Genomic DNA, 17,547 nt, shown 5'->3' with positions numbered 1-17,547 from the left:
ACCGGTCAAACCAAGCGGGGGTTTACACAGTCACCCACAGACAACTGTCTCAAAAACCAAATGAATATTTTGCAGCTATGCCGTCTCAAACTGAACTACAGAAAGGCAACTGGTCAGCTACAGCTCTTCATGTCCAAGCAATGGCCAGTCAATGCCAGCACTTTGTGCATTTGAAATATGGTACATATTAGAATAGAGCATGTTGGAATACAACATTCCTAGCATTAATAAAGAATTCTGTTGCAAAAGCCCTTTAGGATCACTGAACACAACCACCCTCAGCACTGCCAAGCCCACTGCTAAACCAGGTACCAAAGCACCACATCTACATGTTTTAAATATCTCCAGGGATGGGGACTCCACCATTTCCCTGGGCAGCTTTTTACAATGCTTGAGAACCTATTTGAAGAAGAAATCTTTCCCCAATATCCAATCTAAACCTCTCCTGGTGCTGTATCAGGCCATTTCCTTTTGTCCTGTCACTTGTTTCTCCAGAGAAGACATTGACTCCCACCTGGCTACACCCTCAAAGTCTCCCCTGAGCCTTGTTTATCCAGTTAAACACCTCTTGCTCCCTCAGCCACTCTGCACAAGACTTGTGCTCCAGACCCTTCCCCAGCTCTGTTGCCCTTCTCTGGACTGCCTCCAGCACCTCAATGTCTTGTCTGAACTGAGGCCCAGAAACAGACATAGGACTTGAGGTGTGGCCTCACCAGCACCCTGTATAGGAGGACTATCCTGCTGGGATTATTCCTGCTCCTACCAGCCCCACCATTTTTTATACAGGCCAGGATGCCTTCTTCAGTGTACAGCTGATTTCTGTTCTGCTGCTGTCAACCAGCACCCTCAGGTCCTTTTCTGCTGAGCACCTTTCCAGCCACTTTTTACCAGCATGTAGTTCTGCCCAGGGTTATTGTAATGGCAGGACTCAGCACTCAGCCTTGAAGTTTTCATTCAACTCATTTCAGCCCACTGATCCAGCCATCTAGATCTCTGCAGGACCCCCCAGCAGATCTGCATTCCTACCCAATGTAGTGTCCTCTGTAAACTTACTGAGGCCACACTCAACGCCCTGGTCCAGATCACATTTAAGACCAGCTGCCAGCTGAATGTAACCCCATTCACTTCCACTCACTCTTCACACAGCCAGTTTTTTTACCTAGTGAAGAGTGCACCATTCCAAGCCATAAGCAGCCAGTTTCTCCAGCAGAATGCTGGGGGAAATCGTGCCAGACTTCACTAAAGCCCAGACAGACAACACCTAGTCTTGCCCTCATCCACTAAGAAGATCCACCCACCTTGTAACTTTGTGGGCTTAGCAGGACTTGCCTTTTATAAACTTGTGTTGGCTGGGCCCAAACCTCTGCTCATCCTGTATGTGACTGCCATGTGATTGCAATTAAAACTATTTGCTCCATGACCTTCCCCAAAACGGAGGTCAGGTTGTCAGGCCTGTTGGTTCCCTGGATCTTCCTTCCAGCCTTCCTGCAGATGACTATCATGTTTACTTGTATTGGGTCTGGCTGGGATGGGTCCGTTTCCCCATGCCAGACCTCACCCTGCTGTGCTGTGTTAGTGATTAGCGAGGTGCTGGTAACAGAGTGGTGCTTTGGCTACCTCTCAGCAGCCCTGGCCCAGCATCAGCACTGTCTCCCCAACATTCTGCACCCCCACCACTAGCAGGCTGAGGCTGGGAAAATCCAGGGAGGGGACATGAACATGACAACTGACCCAAAGTGACCAAAGTAATATTCCATGCTACACAAAGTCTGCTCTGATATAAAGCTGAAAGGCCACAGTCTATCTTCCAGAAGTCCAAGATGGCAGTTCTGCTGATCTGCCTCCTCACTTCTCTGAGAATCAAAAGCTCTATCATTTTGTGATCTGTGCCCAAGACAGCCTCAACCACCACATCACTCAGCAGCCTTTCTTTGTACACAAGTCCACTGAGGTGCCTGGACCCAAACACCCTTGAAAGCCAAAAGCCTGGTCTTCCATAATCCTGGGTAATAGTTCTGCTGATATTTTTTTTTTCATAGAGCCAAGTATCTTAAACTTAACATCTTCATAATCAACTGCAACCTAGACAGTCTTCACTTCACCCATCTGTTGCAAACAACCACCTAGGAATACACCTTTATCAAAAGCAACCTTCTACATACTTTAGGACCTTGACAAGCTATTGGAGTGCAACCATGCAAACTTTCTAAAGTACAGCAAGGACAAGTTCGACATCCTGCAACTGGCCCAGGGCAACCACCACTCTAAGTACAGACTGGTGGATGAATGGTTTGAGACCAGAGAAGGACTTGGGGATACTGATGAATGAAAACTTAGACATGACACAGCAATGCGCACTCAGCCAGAAAGCCAACCGTGTCGTGGACTGCATCCAAAGCAGCGTGGACAGCAGGGTGAGGGAGGGGATTCTGCCCCTCTGCTCTGCTCTTGTGAGATCCCACTGCAGTGCTGCGTCCAGCTCTGGGGTCCCCAGCAGGAGAAACACTTGCAACCTGTTAAGAGAATGCCCAGAGAAGGCAAAAAAAACCAACAGAAAATGAGAACACCCCTCCTATAAGGAAAGACTGAGTATTGGGTTTTTTCAGCCTGGAGAAAAGATGATTCTGGCAATACCTAATTGTGAGCTTTCAAAACGTGCAACATAAAACATGGAAACTTTTACCAAGGCCTGTCTCAGAACAAGAAATTACAGAATAAACTGAAAGAGGGTTGATTTAGACCGAATGTAAAGAAGACCTTTTTTTCCATGGAGGTGGTCAGACAAGCAACTGGAGCAAGTTGCCGGTAGAAGTTGTGGATACCCAGACCTTAGAAACACTCAAAGTCAGGCTGGATGGGGCTTTGAGCAACCTGATCCAGTGAAACATTTCCACACTTACATTAGGAGGGGGTAGTAGTGTTTTGTGTTTGGAGTAGATGTTATTTAAGGGCCTCTTCTAATGCAAAACATGTCCTTTTCACTCATTTCCTAGACCTCTTCAGGTCTTTTTTAAGGTGGCACAGACAGCACAAACTTTAATCCATGACTAGATTTCAAATGTGTGCATTGAGGTCTCCTCACTCCGTTGCTGTTATCAGGTCTATTAAAGCACGTACCAGTAACATCTGTTAAGTAAGCAAACACAACTGTAAGTCAAGACAGCATTATGAGAATCACGCTTCCAACTTCATTCCCATCCAAAGCAATTACATTTGTTCAGCACACCTTAAAACATTATTTCATCTAAGACTGCAGGAAAGGGGAGAAAAAGGCAAATTTTAAAAAACTATCTTTATTTTTTTCTTACATTTAAGCAGGGATGTATTTCAGTTTTAGACATCCAGCCATTGTTTACTTCGTTACTGTAGATAAGAAGAATAAGTATAGAAATGCAAATCATATTGGGATACCTACATTAGTGCCGACAGCTTTACTAGAAGAAAACCCTCTTCCACATTAAAATCAAGCACTTAAATTGCTGAAAAGCAAGTGCCTTGCTAATCATTTCAGCAAGTAAACAGCTTTTATATATTCAACCATTTTAAGTCCATAATATTCACACTGTCAGATGATACAAACACTGTAGAGATTAAAAACCTCCAAGAATAAAACTCACCAGGTGTGTGAGAAATACACATACCACATGTACAAGCAACAGATTTGGTCAAGTACTACAAAGAAGGATAAGTTTTCATAAGAGAATGGTCAAGTGACCTCCTTCTCAGCTCAAACAAAAACAAAGAAATAACTTTATGAGTCTGAAATAACCAGTAACACACTCTGGTGGAGTGGAAACTTAGGACCTGTTACACAGTGTGTTTTTGGAGGCCAAGTTCAGGTTTTCTAAAACAAAAACTTAAGAGCATGAACAGTAAAAATGACAAACATCAAAGTATACATATGAGTATATATAATCCAAACAATAAAATACAATTTTGGCTCTTAATGAAAAATAAATTACAAAATAAAATTAAAATCCTTGTAAATGCAATGATTAATTCAAAGGTGTACCTTTGCTTTTATATACATTTTAAATGCTACCACAAAACAGATGAAAAATAAATAAGTATGCCAAAAGACATTTGTGGACAGAAAAAAGATGCTACTTAGCTCTAGAGAAGTTCTAAAGAAACCAAGATAATATGTGTTTCGGTCAATAAATCTCTCTAGTCACTTCCATCTTTCACAGCCCTTCTTCAATAACTGGCAGTTAAAACATGACAAAACCAGAACTCTGTCACTATGGCTTTAAAAGAAGCATATATTTTCTGAAGAAGAAAATACAGAATGGGCTGTCTTGCCTACAGAACTGTTGGTTTGTTCATATCGCCAGCACTTCATTGGACTGTAGAGAAGCATCTGACACATCCTTGCCATCCTAAGATACTAGTGACCTTACACTGCAAGACAAGAAAATTCCAGGAAAAAAAGGCAAGAAATTTGGGATGCGCTGGGCTAGTACGCAGTGAAGGCCGAAGTCTAACTCACTCCCACTGAATTTATTTTCTAAATTAAAGAGCAAAATAGCATATCTCTAACTTTATATGACATGTCCATATTTTCAAGTTTAAGATGCTCTCCATCATTAACTTTCTTAGTGAACATACAAGCTTTCATACTTACTCTGCTTTAACCAAATTCAGTATTTGCTCTGTAGAGCTCTTTTGAAGGTAAATCGATCTTGTTAACATTACCAGAGGTACAACTTAAAATTATATAAACATTTGTATGCTTGTACAAACACTCTTATAATTTCTACTGTACTGCTATATTCACTGTAGGCAAAATAAAAGCAGGTTTTCAAACTGAAAGGATATTAGAAATACTTTCTGTTAGTAGCACCAGCATTTTGACAACTGTCAACAATTAAACCAGAATCCCCGGTATCTCTAGTCAGTGTCAATTTGACTGGAGTAACAATTTGACTAACCAGTAATACTGAGGCAAAAGAAGAACAATGCAAGTGTCATAAAATAAATCTTAAGATTTTATTATTTCGCATTATGGGTGTGTACCTGGATTTTTCTTCTTCATATTTGAAGAAAACTGCTTTAGATACACTGCTACAAACTCAAATAATTGATTTATGACATCCGTCTTCATCTAAGACACTGCTACTACTTCCTAGGAAAGAAGAAATACTTCTCAAGTTCAGTTTTGCTCAAGATACTGTTCATTTTCTATCATTTCATTGGTCCATATGTTGATGGTCAAAGAAGCACTTCTATTTGACAATATCTTAAAGCTTTCAGAACAGATGAATTAAAGAAACAGAAGATGGATGCAGAAGAACCAAATCATAGCACAGAGGCATGATACGGTTTCTCAGGGAGTCCTCGGAAAATGTGCTTATTATGGAGGTTTTTGCTTTGGGTTTTGTTGTTGGGACTTTTTTAAGATCACAAGACAACAGTTGAACAAATAAGCATTTTCCCGTGCTCTGTTTGGTTCTAGTCATTTGTTGCGCTGGATGGTTTTCCTTTTCCTTCGCTTGAATAAGCAGCAGCACCTGCAAGTGTGACATGAGTTACATATGATACAAAAGAAGACACAAAACTAAACTATTTACTACATGTCTCATTTGAAGTATGTAGCTTAGATATAGCCAGCACCACAAGGAACTCATTAAGCTCTCTTGCAGGCAATTGATTTATTAGAGAAAGAAACTGAAGTAGATATATTTTTGACACATTTCACCTTTTTTGGTAAAAAGTATCAAACTAAAGCTATAATGCAACTAGCTATTAATCTTGGAGTATTGATGAGAGTATCAAAAACACAGGTATTATAGGTTGACTTAAAAATGTATTTGTAAGAATAAAGAATATTCATTACCTAAGTACTCTTTCATATTCACTTGCAATATGCCAAATGAAAGCTTGTGCTTATGACTGTATCACCTAAACTGTGCACTTAAGACACTATTGTTGCTAAAACAAGAAAACAATTCGAGCTTCCTTTGTCAACCAGAACTTAGAAAAACTTTCTTCAAGGCTATTCCACAAGACATTTTAGAAGAAAATTCTAATGGACAACATAATTAATGTTCTGACCCAGTGATAATAACTACTACTGTGAAAAATCACAGCTTAAATGTAAAGAACACTCATATTCTCTCTTCGGCTTTATTGAATGAAACTAACTGACAAACACCGTGAATTTCACTTAACAAATAGAGACAATCTGAAAGTACCTGAAAGAACACTAAAAAATGAAAAAGAGTTGGAGGGAGTTAGATATAGATAATATACAGAAGGACTGCAGAAGTCCAGAAAGTACTTTTGAAAATAAACTAAAGAGGAAAGCAACAAATAACACAAACACACACATTTAAATTGTATTGTTAGGCTTATTTTAAGCAACTCCCAGGTCCTGAACACCATCTTTAAAAATAAAGCTTCACACTGAAGTGTTCACAATGTGTGTGACCAAAACTGCAAACTATCTACTCTAATAGAGCTTGTCCCATGGAGTTCTGTGGTTTGGTTATTGAATTCTCACTTGCAGCACTATACACAGATGAATCTTAAACTATGAAGTACAGCACTAGTGAAAATATAAAGGTACTGCATCAATAGCCTTGATCGGTAAATTCTTAAGTCCACCAAGCATTTTATATTGCTAAAATTCAAAAGGAATCCAGATGATTTAGTTTGGGAAATGGGGAAAGCATTTAAAAATCAGGGAGAATAAGGGTCTAAAAATAAGGTTCTACAGGGGGTGAGAACAACATCCAAAGTAAGGGGAGACAGAAGTTACCTTCTCAAAATATCCAAGGCACCCTGTCGCTCAGTCACTGAAAAAGTAGCAGTGGGCAGAGGCAGACCAGAACTGCTCTGAGAGTTACATAACTTTCAGTAGAAAAAAACATTGGTTATTGATGAAGAGGAAGCCCAAAATTAAAGTTCAGAAGGGGAAACTACACAGATAAGTATTTTTACATCTAGCGTAAGTATCATACTGTATTTGCTAAATTTAAAGTACTTCTTAAAGAAGAAATATAATTGATTTTGAAGGGTAGGAGCCACTGACTGTAACTGAAATTCCGCCATATCTACTAACCCTTCTTTTTAGCATCTGCCTATAACCACTAACATTCATTACCACTTAAGCTTTTAATTTAATTGTAGATGTATGAACCTCAATTTAGTTTAATTCCTTTTTCACCCCAAGTATTTTATATATGTATATGCCATGTATAAAAGCAAAGCAGTGCTCCTCCCTTTCAATATGAATTATCGTGTGATCCTGTATATGAGGAAATCCTACCCTCAACTGTGATGGTAAACCTCTTTTATACTTGTTCAGGATTAGCATGCCTAAAGGAAAGCCCACAGAAAAACTCTGTCTTGATTTATAAGACTAGCATATACAGAACCCAGGATACATAAGTAACTGTAGGAAGATGGAAGTACAGAAGACAGTTAATTTATATTCTAGAACAGCTATCTAGAATTTAAACTCTTCACTCATTAAATAAACTTTGCTTATATGGATCACAACCCAAGTAGATCAGACTACTTAAACATTTAGGACTACTTGGATCCTCTCTGCAATTCAATGACACTTTAGGTTTTCTTGCTTTTCTTATTAGAAAATTTTAACTCATCTTTCTTGCAGTTCTCATACTGTTTTTTATTCCTTCTGCTACTTCTCTGTCAACCAGAGAAAAAGGTTGACATGCAATGGCAAATTCAAGAGTTCTATTTTTAAGCAACATAAAGCACTTCTTTTTTAGTCCTCTGATCTTCTGGAGTTTGCATAAAACTACTATAGTATCATTTCTATTAACAGTTCTTTTGTTTGGTTTTTTTAAATTATAAAAACTATTCAAATGTACTTCAATTCAAGGAAAAATCGCTCAATGCTGAAAAATTTTATTTGGTGTGGAAAAATAAATATCTTAATAACATGTAACATATCTAAAAAGAACTAAAGGAATGTAAATTCTATGATGAATTGTAAACCATAGGACTGTTTTGGAAATCTGAACTGAAGTACACTTAAACACTGTGATTCTTAGAAGTGCTGGACTTCAAATTGGCTTCCAAGGCCAAATAAAAGCAATTTTAAAATATATGTACCTTTAAACGGGATTATGATAGAACAGGTTCTATTGCCTGACAATAAATTTTGTGAAAGCAACATAACCCTGGGTCAGGGATTCACAGTGCATAATCTCTCAATGAGTATAATTCATAACAGAAATGGAGACTTGTTCTTAAGCATACTGTCGCTAGAGGGTGTTATTGTCACTTAAACATAAAACAGATATTACATTGCTTAGAGCTATATTCAAAGCTATAGACAGGTGCATTATTAAGGACTATTAAGCCAAAAATTTATTACATTATTCAATATGCATGCAAAATACAGAAGAGGTAAGTCTTAAAAAATTCTACTTATAGGAAAGGATTTTTTTTAAATAAAGTATTTTATGACTGCTAACCTTCATCTGGAGTTTATGTAACATTTCTAGAGCTGGCAGTGTAACAGCAATCTGTAAAGTGCAAAAAACACTGCACTTTTCCTGTACAATCTAAAGTGTCCTTTGAGGTGTTACCTGAGGTAGCAATCTCAGCATTATGGTTTTGAACACTTCTTGTCCTTTTCAAGACATTATCATATCTTTTTCCTGTTAAATACCCTTCCTTCCAGTTGAACAGTGCCTTGGACCAAAAGTCTAAATTAATTTGTCATTTGTGTTTAGACAGCTGTGTTTTTATATTTGCCATCAACCATGTGGCAGGCACTTTACTGCAGTAGTAGTAACAAGTGTTTAAAGTGGCAAAAAAGATGCAAAAAGGACAGGTCATATAATCACTTCCTGCTTGCCATTCTCTGCCTTCCCACAGAACAGCCTGTAGGTTATCCAAATCACACATGCTTCACAGAAGCAACTGCTCTGCTGACTAACAAACAGGAAAGACAGGTTATTGCTCAGTGATAAAAGAAAGAGCATCTGTAGAAGATTATAAATAGATCTGTAGATCCCCAAGTATCAGGGCAGCACAGTGATCAGATTAGTTTTCTCCTTGCTTTACAACTTCAGTAAGTAATAACTGAAATAGGGCAGAAAGTAACTTTTCTAAAAACCCAAACCAGCAAAAGTAAACAAACAAACAACCCCCTCCACCTCCAACACTCACAAACAAAAAACCAAACCCAACAAAATTCCCAAAACACAACACCCACTGCTAAGTCATGCTAGCTGCACACCCACCGTGAAAATGACACGGCATTAAGATTTAGAATATATACTGCATGTGAGTAGATAATAATTATTAAACAATGAAATGTTTAGTTAAACATTGGTTAAATGTCCCAAAACAATAAAATCCTTACAGGAAAAAAAAAACAACCCCAAACTTATCCTTCCTGATTTACAGGATTTCACTGAAATGGTAGCAGAAGCTCTAATATTCACCTAAATTACAGTTGTGTTCACAGTTAAAATCATACATAATGGGGACAATCCCACATGAGGGGCACTCTTTTTAAAGTCTTTTTAATGAAGATAAAGTCATGCTAAGTTTCTAAAACTAAGAAAACATCTAGAACAAAGAATGAAGCATTTCTAAGTATGATTTAAGTTTGTCTTTTCAGAGTATGAAGAAATGTTACAAACAGAACATGTGAGCAAGAGAGGTTAGCTTTGTTCACACTTTCAGGCAGAAAAAAAGATTATGAAAGAGGCACAAAGTTAGAGTCTTTTAAGAACACGATGTCTCCTTAGAACAAAAAATATCCATGTCACAGACATGAAGGACACTAGTAATCCTATTCCCTTAACCTGTTCCACAGTGTAAAATCTATAAACAAATGTCTGAATGTGCCACAAATCCTTTTGATATTACGCTTGTGATTATGATGTTAAAATTTAAAATTAAAATCTTCTAAAGTGCTTTCTGAAAAAATATGTGTACCTATGCATTGATGTTTGATAGCAAAGCTGGAGAGGAGGTAAGGGTGAGTTGGCATGCATGTGTGTTAATTAACTGCTAAAATATAAAACAACTGCTAAAATATAAAAAACTACCCCCAGAAAAACCTCTAGTCACTGAGGAAACTTGAGCTTAAACAGACAGTGCTGAAACACTAATTTGAGTGTTACATCCTTAAAAACAGGAAAATCAATCTAAAGAGTAGGACACTGAGAGTAGTTATTTTGTCTGTAACAAAATCAGTTAAGAGTAGGCCAAAAAGGTCAAGGATAGCATATTTGACCATTATGTATTCATATCAGAAAAAGTAAACTCCTACATTTCTCAAGCAGCTGAGTATTTTGGCACCTGAGAATTCTCTTAATTTTCTGCAGATAACTAAGTAAAATAGGGAACTAAAAATGGGTTTAATTGTGCTAAGAACTACTCAAAATGCAAGAAATTTAATCTTTTTCTGTGTGTACCTGAGTTGAGCATAAGGAAGACTATCACTGGGCTTATTTGAAGAGAGGGGACAGGGAATTTATCTACAGGCAGCCTATCAATATCCTTGTTCTCTAGGTTTTTTTTTGTTTCAAAAAATATATATATACCAGAGAACTAATATATTTTTGACAGTAAAATAATACTGTACTCCACAAAGATGGCAGCAAAGAATTTAGGTCTTCTCAGTGCTCACAGAAAGCCAGTGCAAAAATGTGGCCCTACAGACACCTCCATTCAAAGTTACTAATTACACATGCAAATAAAGCTTACCTACCAGAACCAGAATTTGCAGAACAATTGCTTCAAAAATATTTCACTTTGAGAAATTTCCCTCTTCTCTAAAGTCAGGAAAATGGGTCCTAGAAAAATTGCTGCTGCTGTATTGCTCTGCTACTAATGTATCCTTCATACCTGTGTGCCTCTATTTTATGACAAACTAGATCCATACCCTTGTAAAATCCTATTTCAAGCACAATTATAAAATGAAACATGTTGGAATTCATACCACCTTTAGCTATCGAGAATATTCTTCTGTACTATTTTTCAAGTCTAAGTTTACTACTCAAATACATAAATATTAGTTGTCCATCCCATGGCAACAGATCTTAAATCTTTTTCCCTTTCATTACACTGGATGTAATTAAGAATTAAGGAACTCTGAAATTAAGTTTTAGTGATTAGTTGGAAAGTTGTCACAGACTAATACTTTGGCAAATAGTTTGTTTACAGAGATAACTGGAAAAGTTCAAGCATTTGCTAGCAATTATTACTTATTCATGCAATTTATTTTCCAGATGTTAATACACTAGCTGAATGCTACAAAATTTGAAAAGAATGCTTTCCCCTTTCAAACAGATGAGAAAATAAGAAAAAATATTCTAGTACCCATCAAAAAGGCTTGACATAAAGTACATCACAAACTACTCAACTTAAAAGCAAGCAGGCTTTGAAGCAGGCAGAACAGCTCCTGAAGGTGGTTTTTTGTAAAAACAGTTAGTTACTTGTTTCACAGAATTAAAACGTATTTTGTCATTTCTAAATGGACATTTTATTTTTAAGTTTTCTGAAATTAGTTTTAAACCAAATAAAAAGAACAAAGCTCCTGGGGCTGTTTCTGCCTGCCTGTGCTGTATAACTCACCACATGTTCAACACTTTCTGGCAGCTATACAGAAAGAGAGTAAAGGAAAAAAGAGAATCAGAATACAATATAGAGGAAGAATTTTACATCTTCCACACATGGCTTTTGGTAGTCAGAACACTATCTTAAAATAAGTATTTCAAAATGAGTTGAAACATCAAAAATGCATGCACTTCTCCAGCCACCATAGCAAGACATGTCATTCAAGGCTTAGGCTAAAAAAGCACAAGCTATAGGAACTCCACTACTTAGAAACTTAAAGACAAAATTAAGTATAGCATGGTAGTTTTGCTCCTCACTAATGGCTATTCAGTTCAGACAACTTTTTCTGAAAAACTGTATAAAAAATATTGAAGCAGCTGAGCACAAACAATCCAAAGAATATAATAAGAAGAACATACTTTGTTTCATCCATTACTTCTACTTCTGCAGGAGCTGTGATGGGTGCATTTGAACGGCCTGCAGTTGGGTCATCTGTGTTCAACTCTCCGTTTGTTGAGCTTACTACCTGAAATCACAAGAAAGACCTGAAATTATACTAGCGCCAGACACATATTTGTAAATTCCTAAGGTTCAATACATCTTAAAAACTGTGTTTTTTGTTATTTGCATAATTATTTTTATTTCAGCAACAGTATCTTCTCCAGGTTTTATTCTGGCATCCCTGTGCTCCTGTAATTTTCCTTTCATATGTATTAGTGGAATTAACTGCTACGATGGACTTAAAGTGAGTGGATGAAGCAAAGCAACTCTGTGGATGCCAGTTGCTAATCTCCCCCACATCTCTCCAGAGCCTTAAGGGAAGGCATGAAGCACTTTTCCAATACCAATTCAGTCAGTCTAACCCTATCTCTGCTCCTTCGGTGTATTTATCCTCCTTAGCTTAGCTCTTTATACTCAGAGTGAATATGAAGGTCTGATTCAGTTCTGTCTCAAAGGACATTCAACATAAAAGGGGAAAACCAAGGCTGTCTTCTAACAGTATAGATGGTGTCTGATTTTTAGGACATGAAAACATTTAATAAAAAAATTAATAAAGATTAATCTTCATTCCTATTAGTTTACCATGAAATTTCCATGTAAATTGCTCAAGTCACCGTGAAAGTTATGGTTCTCTGGGAATATTTCTTCAGACTTTAAACCAAGTGGAACCCAACATTCTCTCTCAGTTCCTGTCAGCTTTCCTGCATGACAAGTGGAGCCATTCCAGAGGCCTCTCCATTATCCACCCCACAAAATACAAAAAGGAAGATGGTCAACTGGCTGTAGAGAAGTGTCTACATGATCAGAGCTGCTGACAGTGTTAATTGACCCATTAAAGAGTTGACTTGACACCATGGTGAGGTCTACTAGCTACTAAATAGCAGCAACTGCTTGGCAAGGTAGCAAGCACAAAAATGTAATTCTGGACAAATAATATATAACTTTGCAGAAAACATCTGTAAACAATTAATCAGCTATAGAGACTAAGAGTAGTCTGTAATTCAAGATTATTACCAGTTGTTGCCTGATGGTCAGAGATTAAAGTAGATGAAAGGAGAGGGAAAGAAAATCACTACCATAATACTATTTCCCTCACTCTTCCAAGCTCTCCTCTTATTATAGCAGTTTTGTCTCATCTATTTATAACCAGAGCTAAGAGCCTAGCCTATTGAGGTTTGTTTTGTGGCTCCCATTATAACTAAGTACAGCACCTCAGAAGTTTGGTGCACTCAAGGCATTTTCTATGCCCTTTGCTGACATCAGGCCAGGTTTTCTCCTTTTTCAAATTTCACTAAAATAGGAACCACTGCCAAAAAAAACATACAGTTCGCAACATAATAAGAGATACATGAGATTGCAGAAAACTAACTACTTAAATTTCAGTAGTTATATAACTTGAAGGAATCATGGGAGACTGGACTTTATTCCTGCAATGATAAGTCAATGGAGTTTCAACTAGATGTCTTAAGCTTAGTTTTAGATCACTGAGCATGACAGAAGCACTTCACATTCAGTGGCAGAAATAGGTAGGAATTGTACTTTAACAAACCTTAAGATGGTGAGGCAGGCATCCTGAACCCAACATCCAGGGTTACTAGTTACTGGGTTTTACAGAGCCATAGAATATTCTTGAGTTGTCATCATTATGCATTTACTATGAACGGGGATATAGTATTATCCCAACCACCTCACCAGGTATCTTACCGTGAAGATCATATCATTGCTTCTTGTAAAATACCCAGAGTAGAAAAGTGCATCAGAAATAGTTGCTAACTAAGACAGGAGCAGTCATAAAAATGTAAGGGTAAAAAAAACTTTTCTGAACTTGACCACCAAATGAGTTTGGTTCCAAAGGAAGCACAGAAGCACAGAATTGCTGGAAGGGATCACTGGTGGGGTCAATGCTCACATGGAGCTCCCTGTGCCTAACTACATAACTAACCACAACTGTAGCCTACACTAATCCATATACAGCAATGCCACCGAATTAATATTGTAGTCAATCTTGCCTGCAGCCCTAATAATGCAGGATTTCTGCTCCATAACCTAGGCTTAAGAAGAACTTTTCTAAAAAGAACCTCAGATCCATGCTCAAGATTGAGTAAGAGTGGTTGATGAGAAACAGAAGCCTTCAGTTTACTCAAACAGAAGTAGGATACATCAAGAAATAGCAAGACAGCTTTACAGCCCTTTCTGGATGGGAAGCAAACACAGTACAACTTAGCATTCCTGACTGTTGTAAAGAACAGGTCACAGTCTGCAGAGGCACTTGCAAGAACTCCTGCTCTCTTTTCCTAAAAAACAAATGAAAAAATGTTTGACTTTTACATCGATATCAAACATACTGGCCAACGGTAGCATCTGTGGGGTGTTCATATGACACTCTCCCCTTCACACTTCTTTCCCAGGAGCACCAGTTCAATGACACCTATCTTCTTGGACAGCACATTCAAAAAAAGAGATCAAACTTAACTACGTACACATCTTCATTTGAATTGGAAAATATGATAATAGGTATCTAGAAGTCCTTCCTACACTAGTAATATTGAAACCATTATGTATGTGCTGTACTAATCTAAGCTGACTTCCTCTTTAAAGGAGCCAAAATCACCCTCTGCTGGAGTCAAAGCACAACTACCTGGTAACAAAGAACAAAGCTTATTGCAGCTTATTCTTCAAACTAACTTCAAACTCAGCCATACACATTCATCAAACATACAAACAAATACTATGAAATGTCTGTTGCATGATGTCCTGGGCTGGCTATATGATGCTTTTATCCCCAATCTTCTTGTTCTGTTTATACTAAATAATAAGTTTTACACCTTTAAGACTCTCTTCCAGACAGTGAAGAGGGGAGGGAAGAAGCGCGCAGTTTGTTTTCAGACTGCTCTTACTCCTCCACATTCCTGCTCCTGGACTGTGTTGTCTGCGGATGGACAGACAGCCGGACAGAGCTCCTTTTTCCTTTTTTTTTTTTTGCTTTTAGTTAGTTTTAGCTAGCTGAGGCAAAGAAGTTCCCTGGACTGTGATTTTTTCCTTTTTGCTTGGACCTGTTCAAGCCTGCTCTGGACTGAACACTCAGAAGAGCACCGGCAGCCCCACCTGTGGCCCCCCGGCCGGGCCTGGGCCACGGCGTTTCCAGCACCAGAGAGACTGATCAGAGACTGAGTGAGCCGAGCTGCAACCCGGGGAGGGGACTGTTCTGAGTTTGCTTTTTTTTTTTAGAGCAGTGAGAAGTTTTATTGTTTAATATTGTTTGGTTTCTATTGTTTAATAAACAGGTTTCTTTCCACTTTTTCTCTAAGGAGATATTTTCTACCGAACCGGTTAGTGTGGGGAGGGGCAATTGAATCTGCTTTTGTAGAGAAGCCCCTTTGGAGGTTATCTCCCAAACTTGCCCTAAACCAGGACATACGACTTAAGTTTAGATAGGAGGAACATGAAGTTTTTCTTTCTGGAAAGAGTTACAACCACTGAAATCATAAGTGAACCAAAGCATATAGAGCATAAAACCAAAAATCAGGATCAGTCATGCTTCTCCATAACCACAAATGTCCTGAGTTTCACTCAAATCCACTACTGCCAAAAACAGCAGCTCTAGGAGCTCCTCACTAAGATGAAGAAAATGAAACTAACAATGACTCATACAAAGGAGTACAAGAGACAGACAGGACTGCTTCAATTCAATTCAAGTCAGTAAGGCTACAGCTGTATGTATTTAATTTCACATTACATCAGTGAAGTACTTTGCAATATGACCTAAAACAGCCTTTAATAAGGCAAACCATTACATTTCTCTCTCCAACTATGAGCCAATCATCCCAAAAATCTGCACAACATAGGCAGAAAGATACAGGAACATAACAGAATTGAGCAAGAATAAGTCACCCAGAGAATACCATATGCACTGAAGGAGTGGTACACCAAATTCTGTAGCCAGAATGTACCACAAGTAAGGCACAATCAAAACTCATCACAGTGGATCCACATAAAAAACTATAACTTTACGAGAGAGAAGCTACATGAAACTAAGTTTGCTTTAAGAGAAAGTTTTAATTTAATTTCTCTACTTGTTACTCAAGTTGGAATGGATTTCCCTTGATGAAATCAACAGCCTGATGAAAAAATGGGAGGCACAATTAGAAGACTTGAATACAACTATAGTGAAAAATTAGGATATTTAAATTATGGTTTTGCATCTAAAAATTCTGTTACAAAATGTATATGAGCACTGTTTCCTGAATAGTAACATAATTACATTTCAAAAAACAAATATTTTAAAAGTTTCAAATTAGAAGTATTGCAATATTGAAGATTAACTTAAGCTACTCACCTATTTTCAAGTGGGAGAATAACCACTAAACTGAAAATCCAAAACTACTTTAAGCATTTTTATAACTCCATCCTGGGTTAAATTTAGTCCCTTCAAATTTAATCAGTTCTTTAAAGGTTTAATATGAAAAGCACCTATATAAAGAAGCATATGCATCACTGGTTATTTCTTGATACTCTCTATGCCATGAGGTAGAGAAACAAAAATTCCACCCACTACCCATTAATGACACATTCATCGTGAAATAGACTGATTTCTTAGATACACGGTCCTCTGGAAGCTTGACTAAGGTCATTTATAACAAGACACAGTAGAGCCTAAGTACCAAATCCCTAAATGGTGACATTAAATCTTCAGCCTCTATACTTTGTTCCGGATTAGCACACAAACTGATCTTTTACTTGGTATGTTCAAAAATCAGTTAGAAAGTCTGCCATAAAAAACAAATTTTGCTGATTTTCATTATTCTAATCACAACAAGGAACTCCAAAAATTTGGAACACATAGGAAAAAAACCCTTTAATTCCATTAAAAATCTCAGTAACTGAATTCTCCACTCAAAAAATAAAGCCAGTCTACATCTTTAAGGAACTCATTAGTGATACTACACAATTCTATATTTTACCTCCAAAAAGTTTTCAGTAAAGACAAAAGAATAAAAGTCATCACAATATGTTTTTAGTTCACAAAAGCTTGGCAAAACTCATTTGTTTCACCTAACACTTTACTATCTTGACTTCCTGAAGGAGAGGAATCTGGCAACTGAAAACTGCTTACATCAAATATAAAAATCTTTCAAGCAGTTCCTAAGTACTTTACTGGGAACTCTTTAACCCAATTTTTCCATCTAACCTCCTTTTAATAAATTTCCAATGGGAAAAAAGAAAGGGAAAAGATAAGAGGAAGAAGATCAGTTAGTAAATGATGAAAAAAACAAAATGAAACAGATTAATACAATCTTTATGAGTACACAAGCAGATTGCAGCTCATGCAGAGAAAGAAAGAATTCAGCGTTGTACAACTGACATTTTGAGAAGCGATACAAACTTATGAAAACAAAGGCACATAAATTGTAGAACAAATTGCTGGGAGGTATGAGTTGATTATTAATAAGTCTGCATGACCTAGAAAAATAGACTGAAGTAAGTGGAAGAAGG

At 37.4% G+C, this 17,547-nt stretch overlaps 1 protein-coding gene across 6 annotated transcripts in view; it reads right to left on the bottom strand.

The window, feature by feature from the left end:
• Positions 1-4,970: 4,970 nt before the first annotated feature.
• Positions 4,971-17,547, bottom strand: part of CSNK1G3 (casein kinase 1 gamma 3) — a 71,320-nt gene continuing 58,743 nt past the window's right edge. Inside the window, exons 13-16 of one of the 6 annotated variants that reach the window (XM_064405357.1) lie at positions 11,973-12,079; positions 11,572-11,595; positions 6,761-6,852; positions 4,971-5,510 (exon numbers count right to left, since the gene is read on the bottom strand). In XM_064405357.1, coding sequence (XP_064261427.1) covers positions 6,795-6,852; positions 11,572-11,595; positions 11,973-12,079 — 189 coding nt within the window. In that variant the 3' untranslated portion in view covers positions 4,971-5,510; positions 6,761-6,794. Of the gene's footprint in view, positions 5,511-6,760; positions 6,853-8,485; positions 8,502-11,571; positions 11,596-11,972; positions 12,080-17,547 lie in introns of those variants that run through there. The other 5 variants (XM_064405359.1, XM_064405358.1, XM_064405361.1 and 2 more) reach the window with 5 other exon arrangements.

The sequence above is a fragment of the Passer domesticus genome, chromosome Z, assembly GCF_036417665.1.
Source record: "Passer domesticus isolate bPasDom1 chromosome Z, bPasDom1.hap1, whole genome shotgun sequence".
Taxonomy (NCBI): domain Eukaryota; kingdom Metazoa; phylum Chordata; class Aves; order Passeriformes; family Passeridae; genus Passer; species Passer domesticus.
The sequence above is the reverse complement of the archived record's forward strand: the minus strand, read 5'-3'. Positions and strand labels throughout refer to the sequence as shown.